The following is a 13,619-nucleotide window of genomic DNA, read 5'->3' on the forward strand; positions in this document are numbered from 1 at the left end:
GTTGAAATTAATATTGTTTGCAGGCTAATGAGAGAGGTGGGCTGGTAATTAGCACTGGTGGTATCTAACCACATTCCCTTCACCTTGGGCTACTAAGGAAATGCTTTCCCAATGGAGACAAAAGACCAAAACAGAAATTTGTCACATGTGACAGATGCAAAGTTTTGTTTTGAGTAGGATTTCAAGCCCAATTAGAGTGACTAACCTAGTGTGACCAAATCACTGGAAGATTAGAAATCAGAATAAGAAAAGAGAATTGAAGGCAAATATAATCACCAGTCTGAACAAGAGGAGTAAATGCCTCCAAAAGACCAGATATCATATAATTGAATTTATATAAAACGTCCAGAATAGACATATCCATAGAGGCGTATCCATAATAGAAAGCAGATTAGTGGTTACCTGAGTCTGGAACAGAATGGGGATGAGAAGGGGGACTGGGAAAAGAAAGGGACTTCTAATAGGTATGGGTTTCTTTTGGGGGTATTGAAAAAGTTCTATAATTAGATAGTAGTGATGGCTGTAAAACACTAGGAATAAAAACCACTAATTTATTTTTTTTTAAGAGCAAATGCCTCAAAAGATTCTGTCTGACCAGATAGGCTCAAGGTCCCTCCTGATGAGAACTTTTAGAGGTAGTCTTTAGATGGTCTAGTTATAATAAGAACATGCATTCTGGAGCTAGAATGCCCTGATTCAAATTCTAGCTCCTCCACTTACTGGCTGGGTGACTGACTGTGGGTAAGTTAACCCTCTGTGCTTCAGTTTTTTCACTTATAAAATGGGATCATAATAATACCTCCTTCACAGTCTTGTAAAAATTCAACAATATGCTTAAAAACATTTAACATAAAGGAATGTTATGAACAATTGCACACCAATAAATTAGATAACTTAGATGAAATGGACAAATTCCTAGGAAAACACAAACTACCAAAACTTATTCAAGAAGTAAATAGAAAATCTGAATAGACCTATAACAAGTAAAGACATTCAATTAATAATCAAAAAACTACCCACAAAGTCCAGGTCCAGATGCCTTCACTGGTGAATTCTACCAAATATTTAAATAAGAATTAATACCAGTTCTTCATGAAATCTCCCAAGAAATAGAAAAAGTGGGAAGGGTTTCTAACTCATTCTATGAGGACAGTATTCTTCTCCTACCAAACACAGACAAAAACATCACAAGAAAACTGCAGACCAATACCTCTTATGAACACAGATGCAAAAATCCTCAACAAAATACTAGCAAACCAAATTCAGCAACATATAAAAGGATTACACATCACAACCAAGTGGGATTCATAACTACTAAAAGGTATAAACAACCCAAATGTCCATCAACTAATGAATGGATAAGCAATATATGGTATATCCATACAATGAAATATTTGGCAATAAAAGGAAATGAAATACTGATTCCTGCTATGACATGGATGAACCTTGAAAACATTATGCCAAGTAAAAAAAACCAGACACAAAAGATCACTCGTTGTTTAATCCCATTTATATGAAATATCCAGAACAGGGAAATCTTTATAGAGAAAGGAAGTAGATCAGTGGTCGCCTAGAGCTGAGGAAGATGGGGGGATGAGAGGTGATAGTTAAAGGTACAGGGTTTCTTTGGGGGTTGATAAAAAAAACATTCTAAAATTGTGATGGCTGCATAAGTGAATACATTAAAAGCCCCTGGATTGTACACTTTAAATAGGTGAATCATATGGTATGTGACTTATATCTCAATAAAGCTTACAAAAAAGAGACTTAGTAATTATATTTGTGAATTATAGTGAGCTCTCAATAAATGGTACTAGTTCTAGTACTAATATTAGAGTCCATTCCACTGAATACTGAATGAAGGGAAGAATGTTTATGGCATTTGTAAGGGTTTCCCTGCTTTCAAAATGATAAAAGAAATTCAGGAGAAAATAATGTAGGAAATTAAGGTCAAAATATGCATACAAACCCCAGGAATTCCATTTTGTCAGGAAACAAAGTGGGGTTAAAGGCTGATCTTCCTTCTGCTGGGTAATTAGCAAAATGTCCTACGGACCTTGCATGTTAATTTTCTGGAATTCTCTAACATTTTTACCTTAGCCTTTGGAACTCATGCTTAGCCCTGCTATAGCCATCTACCTAATCTATTCAAGTGCAGATTGGTCAGTCTCGTGCCGAAATGAGAAGATACAGAAAAGTCTCACTCTACTTTCTAAGTCTTCTTCCAATAAAAGTTTTCCTAGGGGTAAATTCTTTTTCCAATCCTAGATGGGAATGCTCATCTCTACTTGCAGAACCTGTAAATGGTTACCATTAACAGCTGGAAGACACATCTTTTTGGCTTACGGAGATAGTAATTTCTCTTCAGCAAAGAGGGACAAACTTCCCCTAAAGCTTCAAATAAAATGAGCAGACTGGCAAGCTAGCAGCCATTTGCTGAGTCTCTGAAAAGTTAAATTGTCCCTACACTCCCAAGCACAGAGTAGTTCAAACAGGGACTGAATTACTACAAGGGAAAAGATGAGCTCAAGGTCGTTTGGGAACCTCCCCAATGACAACAGCTCTTTCAATATGCATACACACCACGGAAGAAGAGAGAGAGAGAAAAGACCTGTAACTTCTCAGCAACCACAGTTGGGCCCACCTCAGTACCCAAGGTTAATGTGGTAGTCACCACTGTGGCTCACTAAATTATGTTCTCAATGGGGACAAAAGATGGTCAAAAGGATGTCACATACTCTTCTTTACCATCTACAACAATGCATCTGAGTTCACTCTTACTCACCTTTTTATATTCATATCATTGTGCTTGGCCACCCCAAGAGCATGTGTGTTCCTGTTTATCTTCTTGGGGACATCTTTTATAACCCCCTTATTGGCTTCCTTCTTGGGCTGGGCAGATTGACTTTGAGAAGCCTGCAAAAAAAAAAGTGGGATGACGGGGGAAAGAGGCAGGGAAATGAAGAAAACCACAAAAACCACAAATTACCCAACAGGTGACTCTTAAAGGGAAGTCCTGACCCACACGTACAGGTTGTTTAGGTGTTCCCAGGAGTGATAGTCCAAACATCTCACAACCAGTATGGCACTGAGACAACCAATCACAGTGGAAGCTAGCAGCAAACAACCAGTGCAGCAGCACTGGTACAAAATGGCTAAATAGTAGCCTTAAGTACTTCCAAGGAATATAGGATATAGTTCTGATCTCTGTGCTAGGCATACTGGCTGGAAAATAACTGAAAAGAAGCCTTGTTAACATCACATTCCACTTTGACCTCATAAGATGTTCATAGGGGAAAAAAGGCAAAATGACTGGCTTTGCTGTCTGGGTATGCCAAGATCAACTTGCTTTTCAGGGTAGACATATAACACAATACCACTTGTGATATATCTATGCCATCTCATTGAATGGTATTCATTTAATGCGGGGCTCTGGGGAGTTTCACCACAGTCTCTAATTCTGACTAACTCAAATAGTAGGAGCAATCATGGGACTATGAATAATGTAAGTAATAATAAACTTGTTATGTCTTTAGAATAAAACAAATGAACCTAATTATATTTCAAATAAATACCATAACCACACTAAAGGAAAAAATAGAAGAAAAGAGAAGACAAAAAACAACCAATCCAAGTAACTTATAAATACAGTATTTGACTATATACCCTCAAAGTGTACATTCTTAAGATGGGTTTGCTGGGAGTGAATATTGCAAATAAATCTGGAACTCTTTTTAATAGGTTTATTTATTACAGGATACAGATAAAGTAATTTCAAGTAAATGTGTTGATGTCCTTGGTAATCAGGGTTCTCACTGTAGAAGGAGGAACATACATACAAATATGGACCAGGGAATGCAAGAGAAACTTGTGCATTAGAATTGGAGCTGTGCACATTCATGATTTCTTAAATACGGGTGTGTGTATATATAGGTATATGTATATATATCTGTGTATATAGGTATAAGTGTGCATATAAATGTATGTGTCTATGTATGTTTAAATATATGTGTGTATGTATGTGTATATACATACAGATATTTCCTAGCTCTATCTGCTGAAAGGGCAGAAAAAGCAGACACCCCAGTAGTACACTTAGCACTGAGATCTTGATATCTAATACCATCCCCCAATAAAAGGAACTAGAACTCTTTGGAGAAATGATTGACTCCAGGGCTGGGACAGAGTAGGTATAAAGATGAGCCTGGAACATCTTTTTATGCTAGGAAGAAAATGCTCAAAAAAAATTATGACAGCATGTCACAAGGACATAGGAGTCAGACTGAAGAAGCTCCTACTGGCCAAATCTGGGACAATTTCAGAACCAAAATAAAATACAATAATGAACAATAAGCCACTGAAAAAATAAGAATTCTAAGGGCTAGCCAGTTAGCTCACTTGGGAGAGCACAGAGCTAATAAAACCAAGGTCAAGGGTTCAGATCCCCATACCAGCCAGCTGCCAAAAAATGAAATAAAATAAGAATTCATGATCCCATTCCGATAATAAACAGAAGAGAAGGGAAGACTCATGCTTGTAGTAGAATTCCAAGGGCAGACTGGTAAATGGGGAGTGAGTGCTAAAGTGGGAAGAAAATAATAATAAAGATTGATTTAGGCAAAAATCACCAATGAATGCTAAATCTAGGGGACATTTTGATAAAGAGCAGGTTATTTGCAGGCTCTTAGAAGTATATCCTACAGACTGCCTATTAGTTTCAAGAGGAAAAAAATAAACAGTAATTATACAGTAGAGAAGCCAGGTTACATCTTGACCAGATGATCAAAATTAACGTCACCAATGAGGGACAGACAGACATCGTGTTCCTCCAGATGTGATACCTTGAGAAGGATAGAACACCACCTACATAGTATTCTAGCCAAGAATGTATAACATCAACCTAATCACAAAGAAACAGACAAACAAAATGATGTTTGTTCTATTTTTAAAAAGAGGGGAGCTGTGTGGGGCTATATCCTTCAAAAATGGCAACATAAAAAAAAAGGCTATGGAAATGTTCCAGATTAAGAAGATAAAATGACAATGCAAATAAATGTGATACACGATCCTAGACTGGATCCTTAACTGGAGGAAGAAAAATGCCATACCAAAACTATTATAATGTAAGGTCAACTGACAAAACTGGAATATGAATGAGTAATTAAAGTGCTATATCAATGTAAATGTATACAGTTGATAATTGTACTGTAGTTAGATAAGACAATTTTCCTATTCTTATAGGAAATTTCCTATATACACTGAAGTACTTAGGGGCAAAGAGCCATGATGTATGTAAGCAAATGATAAATGGAAAAAATTGTTAATAGGTAATCTAGGTAAAGGATATATGGGTGTTCCTTGTACTATTTTTGATATTTGCAACACTTTGTAAATTTGAAATTATTTCCCAATGAAATGTAGAAAAAAAAGAATGTCTTCGTATCATCAGATCATAATAAGCAACTACAATCCAATAGGGAATTATTTCTCAGGACCTTAAATCATTCACCTCTGCTCTTTAAAGAGCTTGGCATTGTTTTCACTTTAACTTCACCTAAAGTTTTACAAATTCCCTATAAGCATAATCAAGATTCAGAATGGGAAAAGAAGCACATTCCTGGCAGGAGAGAGGTAGAGAACTTACCACACCAGATGAAACTCTACTTGTCATATGTGCAGGTTCAAAGTACTGATAATTTCAGATCTAAGTTCAAGGGGACCTTTACCTGTACTACCCCAAAATTCTTTCACCATGAAATAGGAGAATAGAGATGAAGATCATACTGACACAAAACCATTTAGGTAAACATGGATATAGGCCCTATCTCCTTGTCTACTAGCTTAGCAGTAGTTCTTATATGTCAGAATTCTCATGATGGAAATAACAAAGGAGAGGGAAATAAAAACTCACAGCGGATTAACTAATAAAAACAGATCAACTTTTTGGCAGGCCAGGACCTCACTGTGGCAAATGTTAAGAGGATGACAGAGACAGAGACATGAAGACCTAGTAATACTGACAGGAAGAAGAAAATCATCATATAGGGAATCCCCAAAATTCAAGAAAGGAACCCTCAACATTCAAACAGATGAGCTCAGATATCTGCAGAAATGCCTAGCCCTAGGAATGACTTAGGTACACTGTAATGATGAAACTTTCTTTGGAAAGCACCAAAGACCATTCAAGGTGAATCTTCAGAACTTGAATGTAAAAGATAAATGAGCTTTCTGAGCTGCTAGAAAGCTAGAGGCAGCGATACTGATCAGGAATGCCTTCCCCCCGCATCCCCCTGATTAGGATATGGCTGAACATGTGTTCAATTCAGTTGGAGAAACAGGAAGGTTTTGGACATCTACATGGATTTCCTATTATTGGTACAGTTCATTTGTGTCTGTTCTTTCCAAATAGTGAAACAAACCTCATTTAAAAAAAGGGGGGGGGGGGAACCGAGATGTAACAAGAAAGTCAGTTTTTCACATGCTATGATACCTTACTGCTATTATCTGAATATTTGTGTCCTCCCCTACCCCCCAAAAATTCATATGTTGAAACCTAATACACAATGTGATAGTATTAAGAAGCAGGGCCTTTTGGGAGTGATTAAGTTATGAGGGCAGAGTTCTTATAAATGGGATTAGTGACCTTATAAAAGAGGCCCAAGGGAGCTTGTTTGCCCCTTCCACCATGTAAGGACACAGCTAGAAAACACCATCAAGGAACAGACCCTTACCAGATACCAAATCTGCCAGTAACTTGATCCTAGACTTCCCAGCCCCCAGAACTGTGAGCAATAAATTTTTATTGTTTATAAGTTACCCAGTCTAAAGTATTTTGTTATAGTGGCCTGAACAGACTAAGACACTTATTTTGCACAATGTCACTATGCTCACATCAGGGACTCTGGGGGCCAAGGGAAGCTACACTAAAATGCACTGCATCTGTTCCTGGTTTGTGTGGCTACCTTATTTCAGCCAAGTTTGTAGATCCATGGTTCAATAGGTCAGGAAATGAATCTAATCTTACAGGTATGTGCGGGAGTGAGCTCTTTCTACCAGTCAATAGTAAATCTGAAATTATGCAAAAAGCTATAACAAAGATATATGTTGTAATCTGCATGGAGAAGAGACTGCATTAGCAGAAAGGTGGTCATACAGCATCTAAAGAGTAGAGATCCAAAGGACAGAACTTTGTTGATGCTTATCCAATCCTGCCCAAAGGGGTAAAACATTATCTAGTAGATACAAGTATTCTGGTAGCCACAGAAGTACACTCTATTGTGCAGGGCAGGAATAGTTCACCTGGCTTCTCTGTAGCCTAAGTGAAATAGACTTCAAGACCAACATTGGGCAAGTCCTCATCTATAAAATAGAGATGATTATAGTATCTACCTCACAAGTTTATATGAGGATTAACTGATACAGGAAAAAGTGCTTAGAATAATGCCTGGCACATGGTAAGTACTCAGTAGGCATCAGTTATTTTTATCTTCTAAGACCAAAGATTACCTGTGGTCTCATTCTGTATTCAATTAGCAACATTCTATTAATTCTAATTTTTGTTGGCACCTTAATAATACCAGAAGGGAGATAACTTGGAAGTGAACTCAAGAATTCTAGTCAAAATTGAGTTTCTAGATCCTCATAATTGAAAACCAGATCATGGAATTGTCCTTCTCAATGATCCTGTACATAAGGTGGCATTTTTGATTGTCACTATGACTGGGCTGCTGCTAGAATTTAGTACCTAGGGGTCAAAGATGCTGGCTGAGGTCAGCCCTACACAACAGAAAAAATTATCCTGCCACAAATGCCCATAGTGCTCGAATTGATAAACACTGCCCTGAACTACAATGATTCTACCAAAGTACTTACCTCCAAGGCCTAGACAGCCAGCTAAGCCACTTCTGGTCTTTATCTAAATGCAATAACCCATAGTTCTCATAGTTATCTACAATTTTATATCTGATAATCACTCTGCTGCTTCCAGAAAACTCCACTAATTGACCTAGATGGTATGTGCCAGTAAAAGAACCCCTGCAGTTTCTGAAATTGGGCCATTGATTCACACACACACACACACAAAAAATCCGCTCTCAACATTCCAGAGAGAGTCAGGGTCCGGTAACTGCAAAGGTCCTTCAAGGAAAAGGTTGTCTAAGCCTTATACAAAACCATAGCAGAGAACTAGACTAGCATACTCACATTGGTGAGATCTTCAAAAGCTGATCTTTTTTTGAGTCCTCCCTTAGGTGAAGATGGAGATAGCTTTGCCTGGTAATTCTCTCTCCTCTAAAAAAGTAAAAGAGGTAAATGAGTATATCTAACTATAAACAGTCTCTTCAGGGACTTTCGGTTATTTTCAGGGTTCAGGGAGAACTCCAGAATCTCAAAGTAACTGGAGATGCATATGGTAAACCCTGAAAAACTACAAAAGGCACTCAAAGCTGCTTATAGAGTCCCCAAAGGTATTATTCACTGATGATGGGGACAAGGCTGTGAGGAAGCAAAAAGGAAAATAGCTTAATGAAGCTAAGTTTTCCTCTTACTTCTCTCATAACTATAGTTATCCTTATTCAGGTTGAGCCACCACCACCCCCAGCACTCCTAGTTATACCCTGAATATGGATGCTTTCAGGTAAATCAATTCAATAATTTAACATTAAGGTATTTCTTCTGTTAAGTAGCTTTTTAAAGACATTTCCAATAAGGACAATAGTGCACATAACTAGATACTGGTTCAGGATCAGCTCTTTACTAGCTGTTGGCCTTGGACAAGTCACTTAATCTCTGAACCACAATTTTATTATCAGTAAAATTGGAATGATAACCTACCTTACAGAGTCCCTGAGGACCAAATGAGAGAATACATGTTTTTAAAAAGTCTGTATAAACTTTTAATAGACATAACTAATATCTAAAAGCATATAGTGTAATATGATTGTAAACCTCACAGGGTAATATCTGTATTTTAGGAAAGGAGTTTGGTGATCCAGATTAATCTCTAATTGTTACTGTATATAAAAGAGGGATGGGGGAAGGGAGGAGAGGTGAATATTTTCGAACACAGGGTGCTTTCTTTCTAGGTATTATGTATTTCTGCATGCCTTACCCCACTCCCAATCAAGTAAGATCACCTCTATGGGGTTAGAGGTCAGGGCAGATCACACTGTAGGGCTCTTCTACCCCTGAACAGCTTTTATTTGGTGAATCTCCTAAGTTTCAGATTTCCCATATGAAATTCTGAGAACAAATCCTGCCCTACCTATATCAGAGAGTTGTTATAATGTGAAGCAGGGCACTGGGATCAGACCATTTGCTCTCTTCTCCAGCTCCACAATTAACATTTAGTACATGATACAATGAGCAATCAAAAATCTACAGAAGTGGGTTCATGATACAGTAAACCATTCCAGCACAATAGAGCAATCCTGGAAGAGTTGAGAAGAATTACTTCTGTTTTATAATTGATTAAGCTAAGCAATAATTATTAGTCTTTTATCTAGCCCATTATAAATAATTCTAGTAGGAATAATTAGAAAAAAAATATTTTCTCACAAGTTAGCTAAGAAATAAACATCAGTCTGTTGTCTATTTCCTACTTAATGTTACTGGTAGAAATAATCAGCCCAAAATAAAATTAACAGCTGAAAATGAACTCAAGAAAACTTAGATTTGCAAAATATGCTCCAAGAAAGTTGGGTTTGGAAAAATAACTGCCACAAAACAAAACTTATGATGGCAGAACTCTAATCAGAAAACTTGATATGGACAAAAACCTGATCAATGTATCGAATCTTTCTTGATAAATTTACATGAGAAAAAACTTGGCCCCAACTTGAAAATCATTTTAGTAAAACAAAAATGAAAATGATTAGAAACTGTTTATCTTTGCTGAGAGAAAACTAATGTAAATTAAACTGACCTAATGATGTTTGCTCCAGGAAATACTCTCTGATGGCAATTCATCAATGTTAGTATACTTCTGATTAAAATATGTATGATGAGGAACATACAATATCCAGGGTCAAAAAGACAATGTCAAAATATCCATAAGGTCAAAAAGCAGAGTCAAAATGTGCCCATTCTTCAAATTTAATAGCTGTAAAAAGTGTGATAATACATTTGCTGATACATTCTTCATACTCTTCCCAGCATGTACCAGTTTCCCAGCAACGTGCTTGGAGCTTCTCAGAGAAAGTAAGAGTATACATGTGATCATTTAGAGGGATGAGTGTTGTTTGGTTCTGAACATTGTGGAGGGTGGACTTCATTTGAGCCATCATATCACACTTTCTCCTGAAGTTCTAACTTGCTGGTATTCTCCAATTTCAAGGACTGCCTCTCCTCCCCACCTCCTCAGATTAAACCAGATATATTCTGAAAGATTCAGGAGTGAGGATAGGTACTGAGCCACAGGAAGAGACTACCCAAGACACTGTTGGGAAAGACACCTTGCTCTAACCTTTTCAGATTGGTCATGGTCACTGGGCACAATTTTGCTGGACTGAGATTTCTTAGTCTCAGGTTTGGAGCTTTGGGGTGGTAGTGGTGGTGGCATCTCTTACAGATTCAGCAGTGTCTTGTTCAAGGTAGAGCTGCAATAAGAAAGGGACTCTTTAAAACACCAATTTCCAGAAATATCACAGAATTCTCTGGAAACTCTTAAGAAAACCCAGTCTTTCTATAGCATCCCTAACAGTGAGAAAACAGACTTTGAAGTTGGGCAGATATGGGTTCAAATCTTGGTTTATCACAATTAACCTTGGGCAAGTGACAAATTCCCTGGGCTTCAGTTACTTCATCCATAAGATCGAGATAAGTATACCTACCTCTTCAGGGTGTTGTTCAAATTAAATGAGATACTCTACGTAAAAAGCCCAGCACAGTGCCTGTCATCCTCTGTGGGCACTGGGACTATGGCCTAGCCCCTAGTTTAGGTTTAGCAATGTTGAGAACAAATTACATGAGAGTTTTGTACTAAAAACAATCAAGAGCACGACGGCTTGTTTAAAAAACATTAATATCTGGCAGAATTAATGTTTTTTAAAAGGCAAGGGGTCCTGGTCACAGCAATTATAATGACCCTACAGAGAATGACTGCACACACATGTATGCATAAATAGTCCAGACAATATTCAAAAGCTGCATTCAATCAGAAGAAACTGTAATCCAGTTCCAGACACCTGGTAGGAAAAAAAAAAGTTCAAAAATGAGATAACGGCAGAAGGAACTAATTTATTGCAAATCACTTGACATAAGAATTTAATAGTCATAACCACCCTTGAGAGAGTCCTATCTTTGCCCCATCTCAGTGTGGAACTCCATGTTATATTCTTTAAGATTCTTTTATTTGGTGAGTCCTCAATAATTAGTATACATGAATGTGTCTTACAAATACATTATTAGGAGGAATAACTGTCTGGATACACGAGAGACTCACTCTTTCCCCTCAGATATAACTGCCCTTCCAACCCCATCCACAATTAATTTCCAAGTTCAGCTGCTTTTAACAAAGAACAGGCTTCCCTAGGAGAGACCTTAATGGGGGATGCAACAAACTTACCACCATATGCCAGATACTTCAGGCAATGGAGACACAAACACAAATCACAGATCCTATTCTTGAAGTATTCACATGCACAGCTCTAATGTTAACATAAAAATGTGACAAATTATTTAATAAAGGTAGATACAAAGTACTTGCTATGGACTGAATGTATGCCACCAAAAGTTATATGTTGACATTCTAACCCCCAATGTGATGGTATTAGAAGATGGGCCTTTAGGAGCTGATTAGGTCTGAGAATGAAACGCTTTATGAACAAGATTAGCACCCCTATAAAAGAGACCGCAGGGAGATCTCTTTACCCTTTCCACCATGTGAGGATATAACAAGATGACAGCAATCTATGAACCAGGAAGCGGGTCCTCACCAGACACCAAATCTGCCCGTGCCTAGATCTTGGACTCCCCAGCCTCCAGAACTATGAGACATAAATGTTTGTTGTTTAAGCCACCCAGTCTGTGGCACTTTGTTACACCAGCCTGAATTAAGACAGTACTATAGAAACATAATGCTAAGTCAGTAATCTTGTCAGAATGGAGTGGAGAAAGGTTTCATGGAAGAGGTAACATTTGATCTGGACATAAATGACAACCAGTTTCCCAAGTAGACTAAGGAGCTTTCCAGGCACACACACACACAAAAAAAAGCCAAAGATGATTTGGATTTTGCTTTGGATGGAGAAGTATAGACATTTTGTGGATGAAGAAAATCCAGTACAAGTACGTGCCTTCACATTTATTACCTCAGTTGATCTTCACAACAAAACTGAGGGTAAGGAGGGCAAATACAATTCTCCCCATTTTTTTCTCATATTAAAAAGTATTAATATTTTATTACATAGATGCTATTTCTATATAGAGATATATATGCACATGTGCACATTTTTTCACGCTATCATGTGAAAATAGTTTACAGACTTCAGCATGTATATCCTAAACAAAAACATTTATTTTTGTAACTCAGATAACATTACACCTTAGAAAAATCATAATTATATATTATGGTCCCAGATAAGTTACTACCCAGGACAAACTATTAGGTGACATAGAACTCCCAGCTCTTTCTAAAATACCAGAGTCTTTCTGGTCATACTGAAAAACATTCCAAAAAAGTGAAAGACTGTAGTTTGAGGAGGTAGAATGAGCATAGGCTTTGGAGTCTTAGCAATTGGGCTTCTAAACCATCCAACTTAGCATCTCTGAGCCTCAATTTCCTCATTTGCGAAACAGCTATAACACAGCTTACTTGCGGAGGAGTTCTTTGGCTCAAATGTAAATTTGTATTCCTGATACATGGTAGGCACTCAAATGTTGCATCTTCCTCTCCTTCTCAACCCTCAAATTCAAACCTATTTTCCACCTCATCCCTCAAAACTCAGCCAAGCAGCAATAAACTTAAATTGGATACACCCACCCTTAACTGCACTGTAGGAAAACCACTTACTCCACTTTCATTATTCATGCCCCATAAAATTTATGAATGACCAAGGACTTATGCTCTGAAACCTTTACCTTTCAAAGGCAAAGAAGAAATCTGGAGTCAACAGTCTAGAAAACTCTTGGCTGATGACATTACAGGTTAACTAAACCTCGGAGAAAATAAGGTTATTCAGATGATGGTCATATATCAAATTGATTATCCTAACACTGATCACTTGCTTTGGGGAACACACACTTCGGTAAACTAGTTTTTCTGCCCCTGGGATAGGGAGACGAAGGGACTGACACCCTCAAAAACATCCTTTCATAAAAGGACACTGCAGAACACTCTCTACTCCTACCACCTACAGAACCCTGTGCCTTACTTGGACAAGAAAACTAGAATCCTTTCCCCTTTTCAGACTTTCCATCTCCCCTACATAAGCACTAAACAGTGTTACAGACCCCATTGGGTATCTGTAAAGAAAATGGACAAATGATCAGGCTCCCTCAGATGTTCAGAATCTTGCCGAGCATGACCTAGCCTGTTTGATGTACATATGTTAACTGCACCCAGGTGTTCCTGGGCTATTGTCTGATGTAACTGCGCATGTGCACCCAGTTGTTCCTTGGTT

General features: G+C 37.7%; 1 protein-coding gene across 3 annotated transcripts in view; it reads right to left on the bottom strand.

Annotated features, from left to right (window-relative positions):
* Positions 1-13,619, bottom strand: part of CCNB3 (cyclin B3) — a 65,619-nt gene that overhangs the window by 45,629 nt on the left and 6,371 nt on the right. For all 3 annotated transcript variants that reach the window (XM_063083737.1, XM_063083738.1, XM_063083736.1), the window contains exons 2-4: positions 10,463-10,595; positions 8,203-8,289; positions 2,786-2,916 (exon numbers count right to left, since the gene is read on the bottom strand). In XM_063083737.1, coding sequence (XP_062939807.1) covers positions 2,786-2,916; positions 8,203-8,289; positions 10,463-10,558 — 314 coding nt within the window. In that variant the 5' untranslated portion in view covers positions 10,559-10,595. The remainder of the gene's footprint in view (positions 1-2,785; positions 2,917-8,202; positions 8,290-10,462; positions 10,596-13,619) is intronic.

Source organism: Cynocephalus volans, chromosome X (genome assembly GCF_027409185.1).
Source record: "Cynocephalus volans isolate mCynVol1 chromosome X, mCynVol1.pri, whole genome shotgun sequence".
NCBI classification, from domain to species: Eukaryota; Metazoa; Chordata; class Mammalia; order Dermoptera; family Cynocephalidae; genus Cynocephalus; species Cynocephalus volans.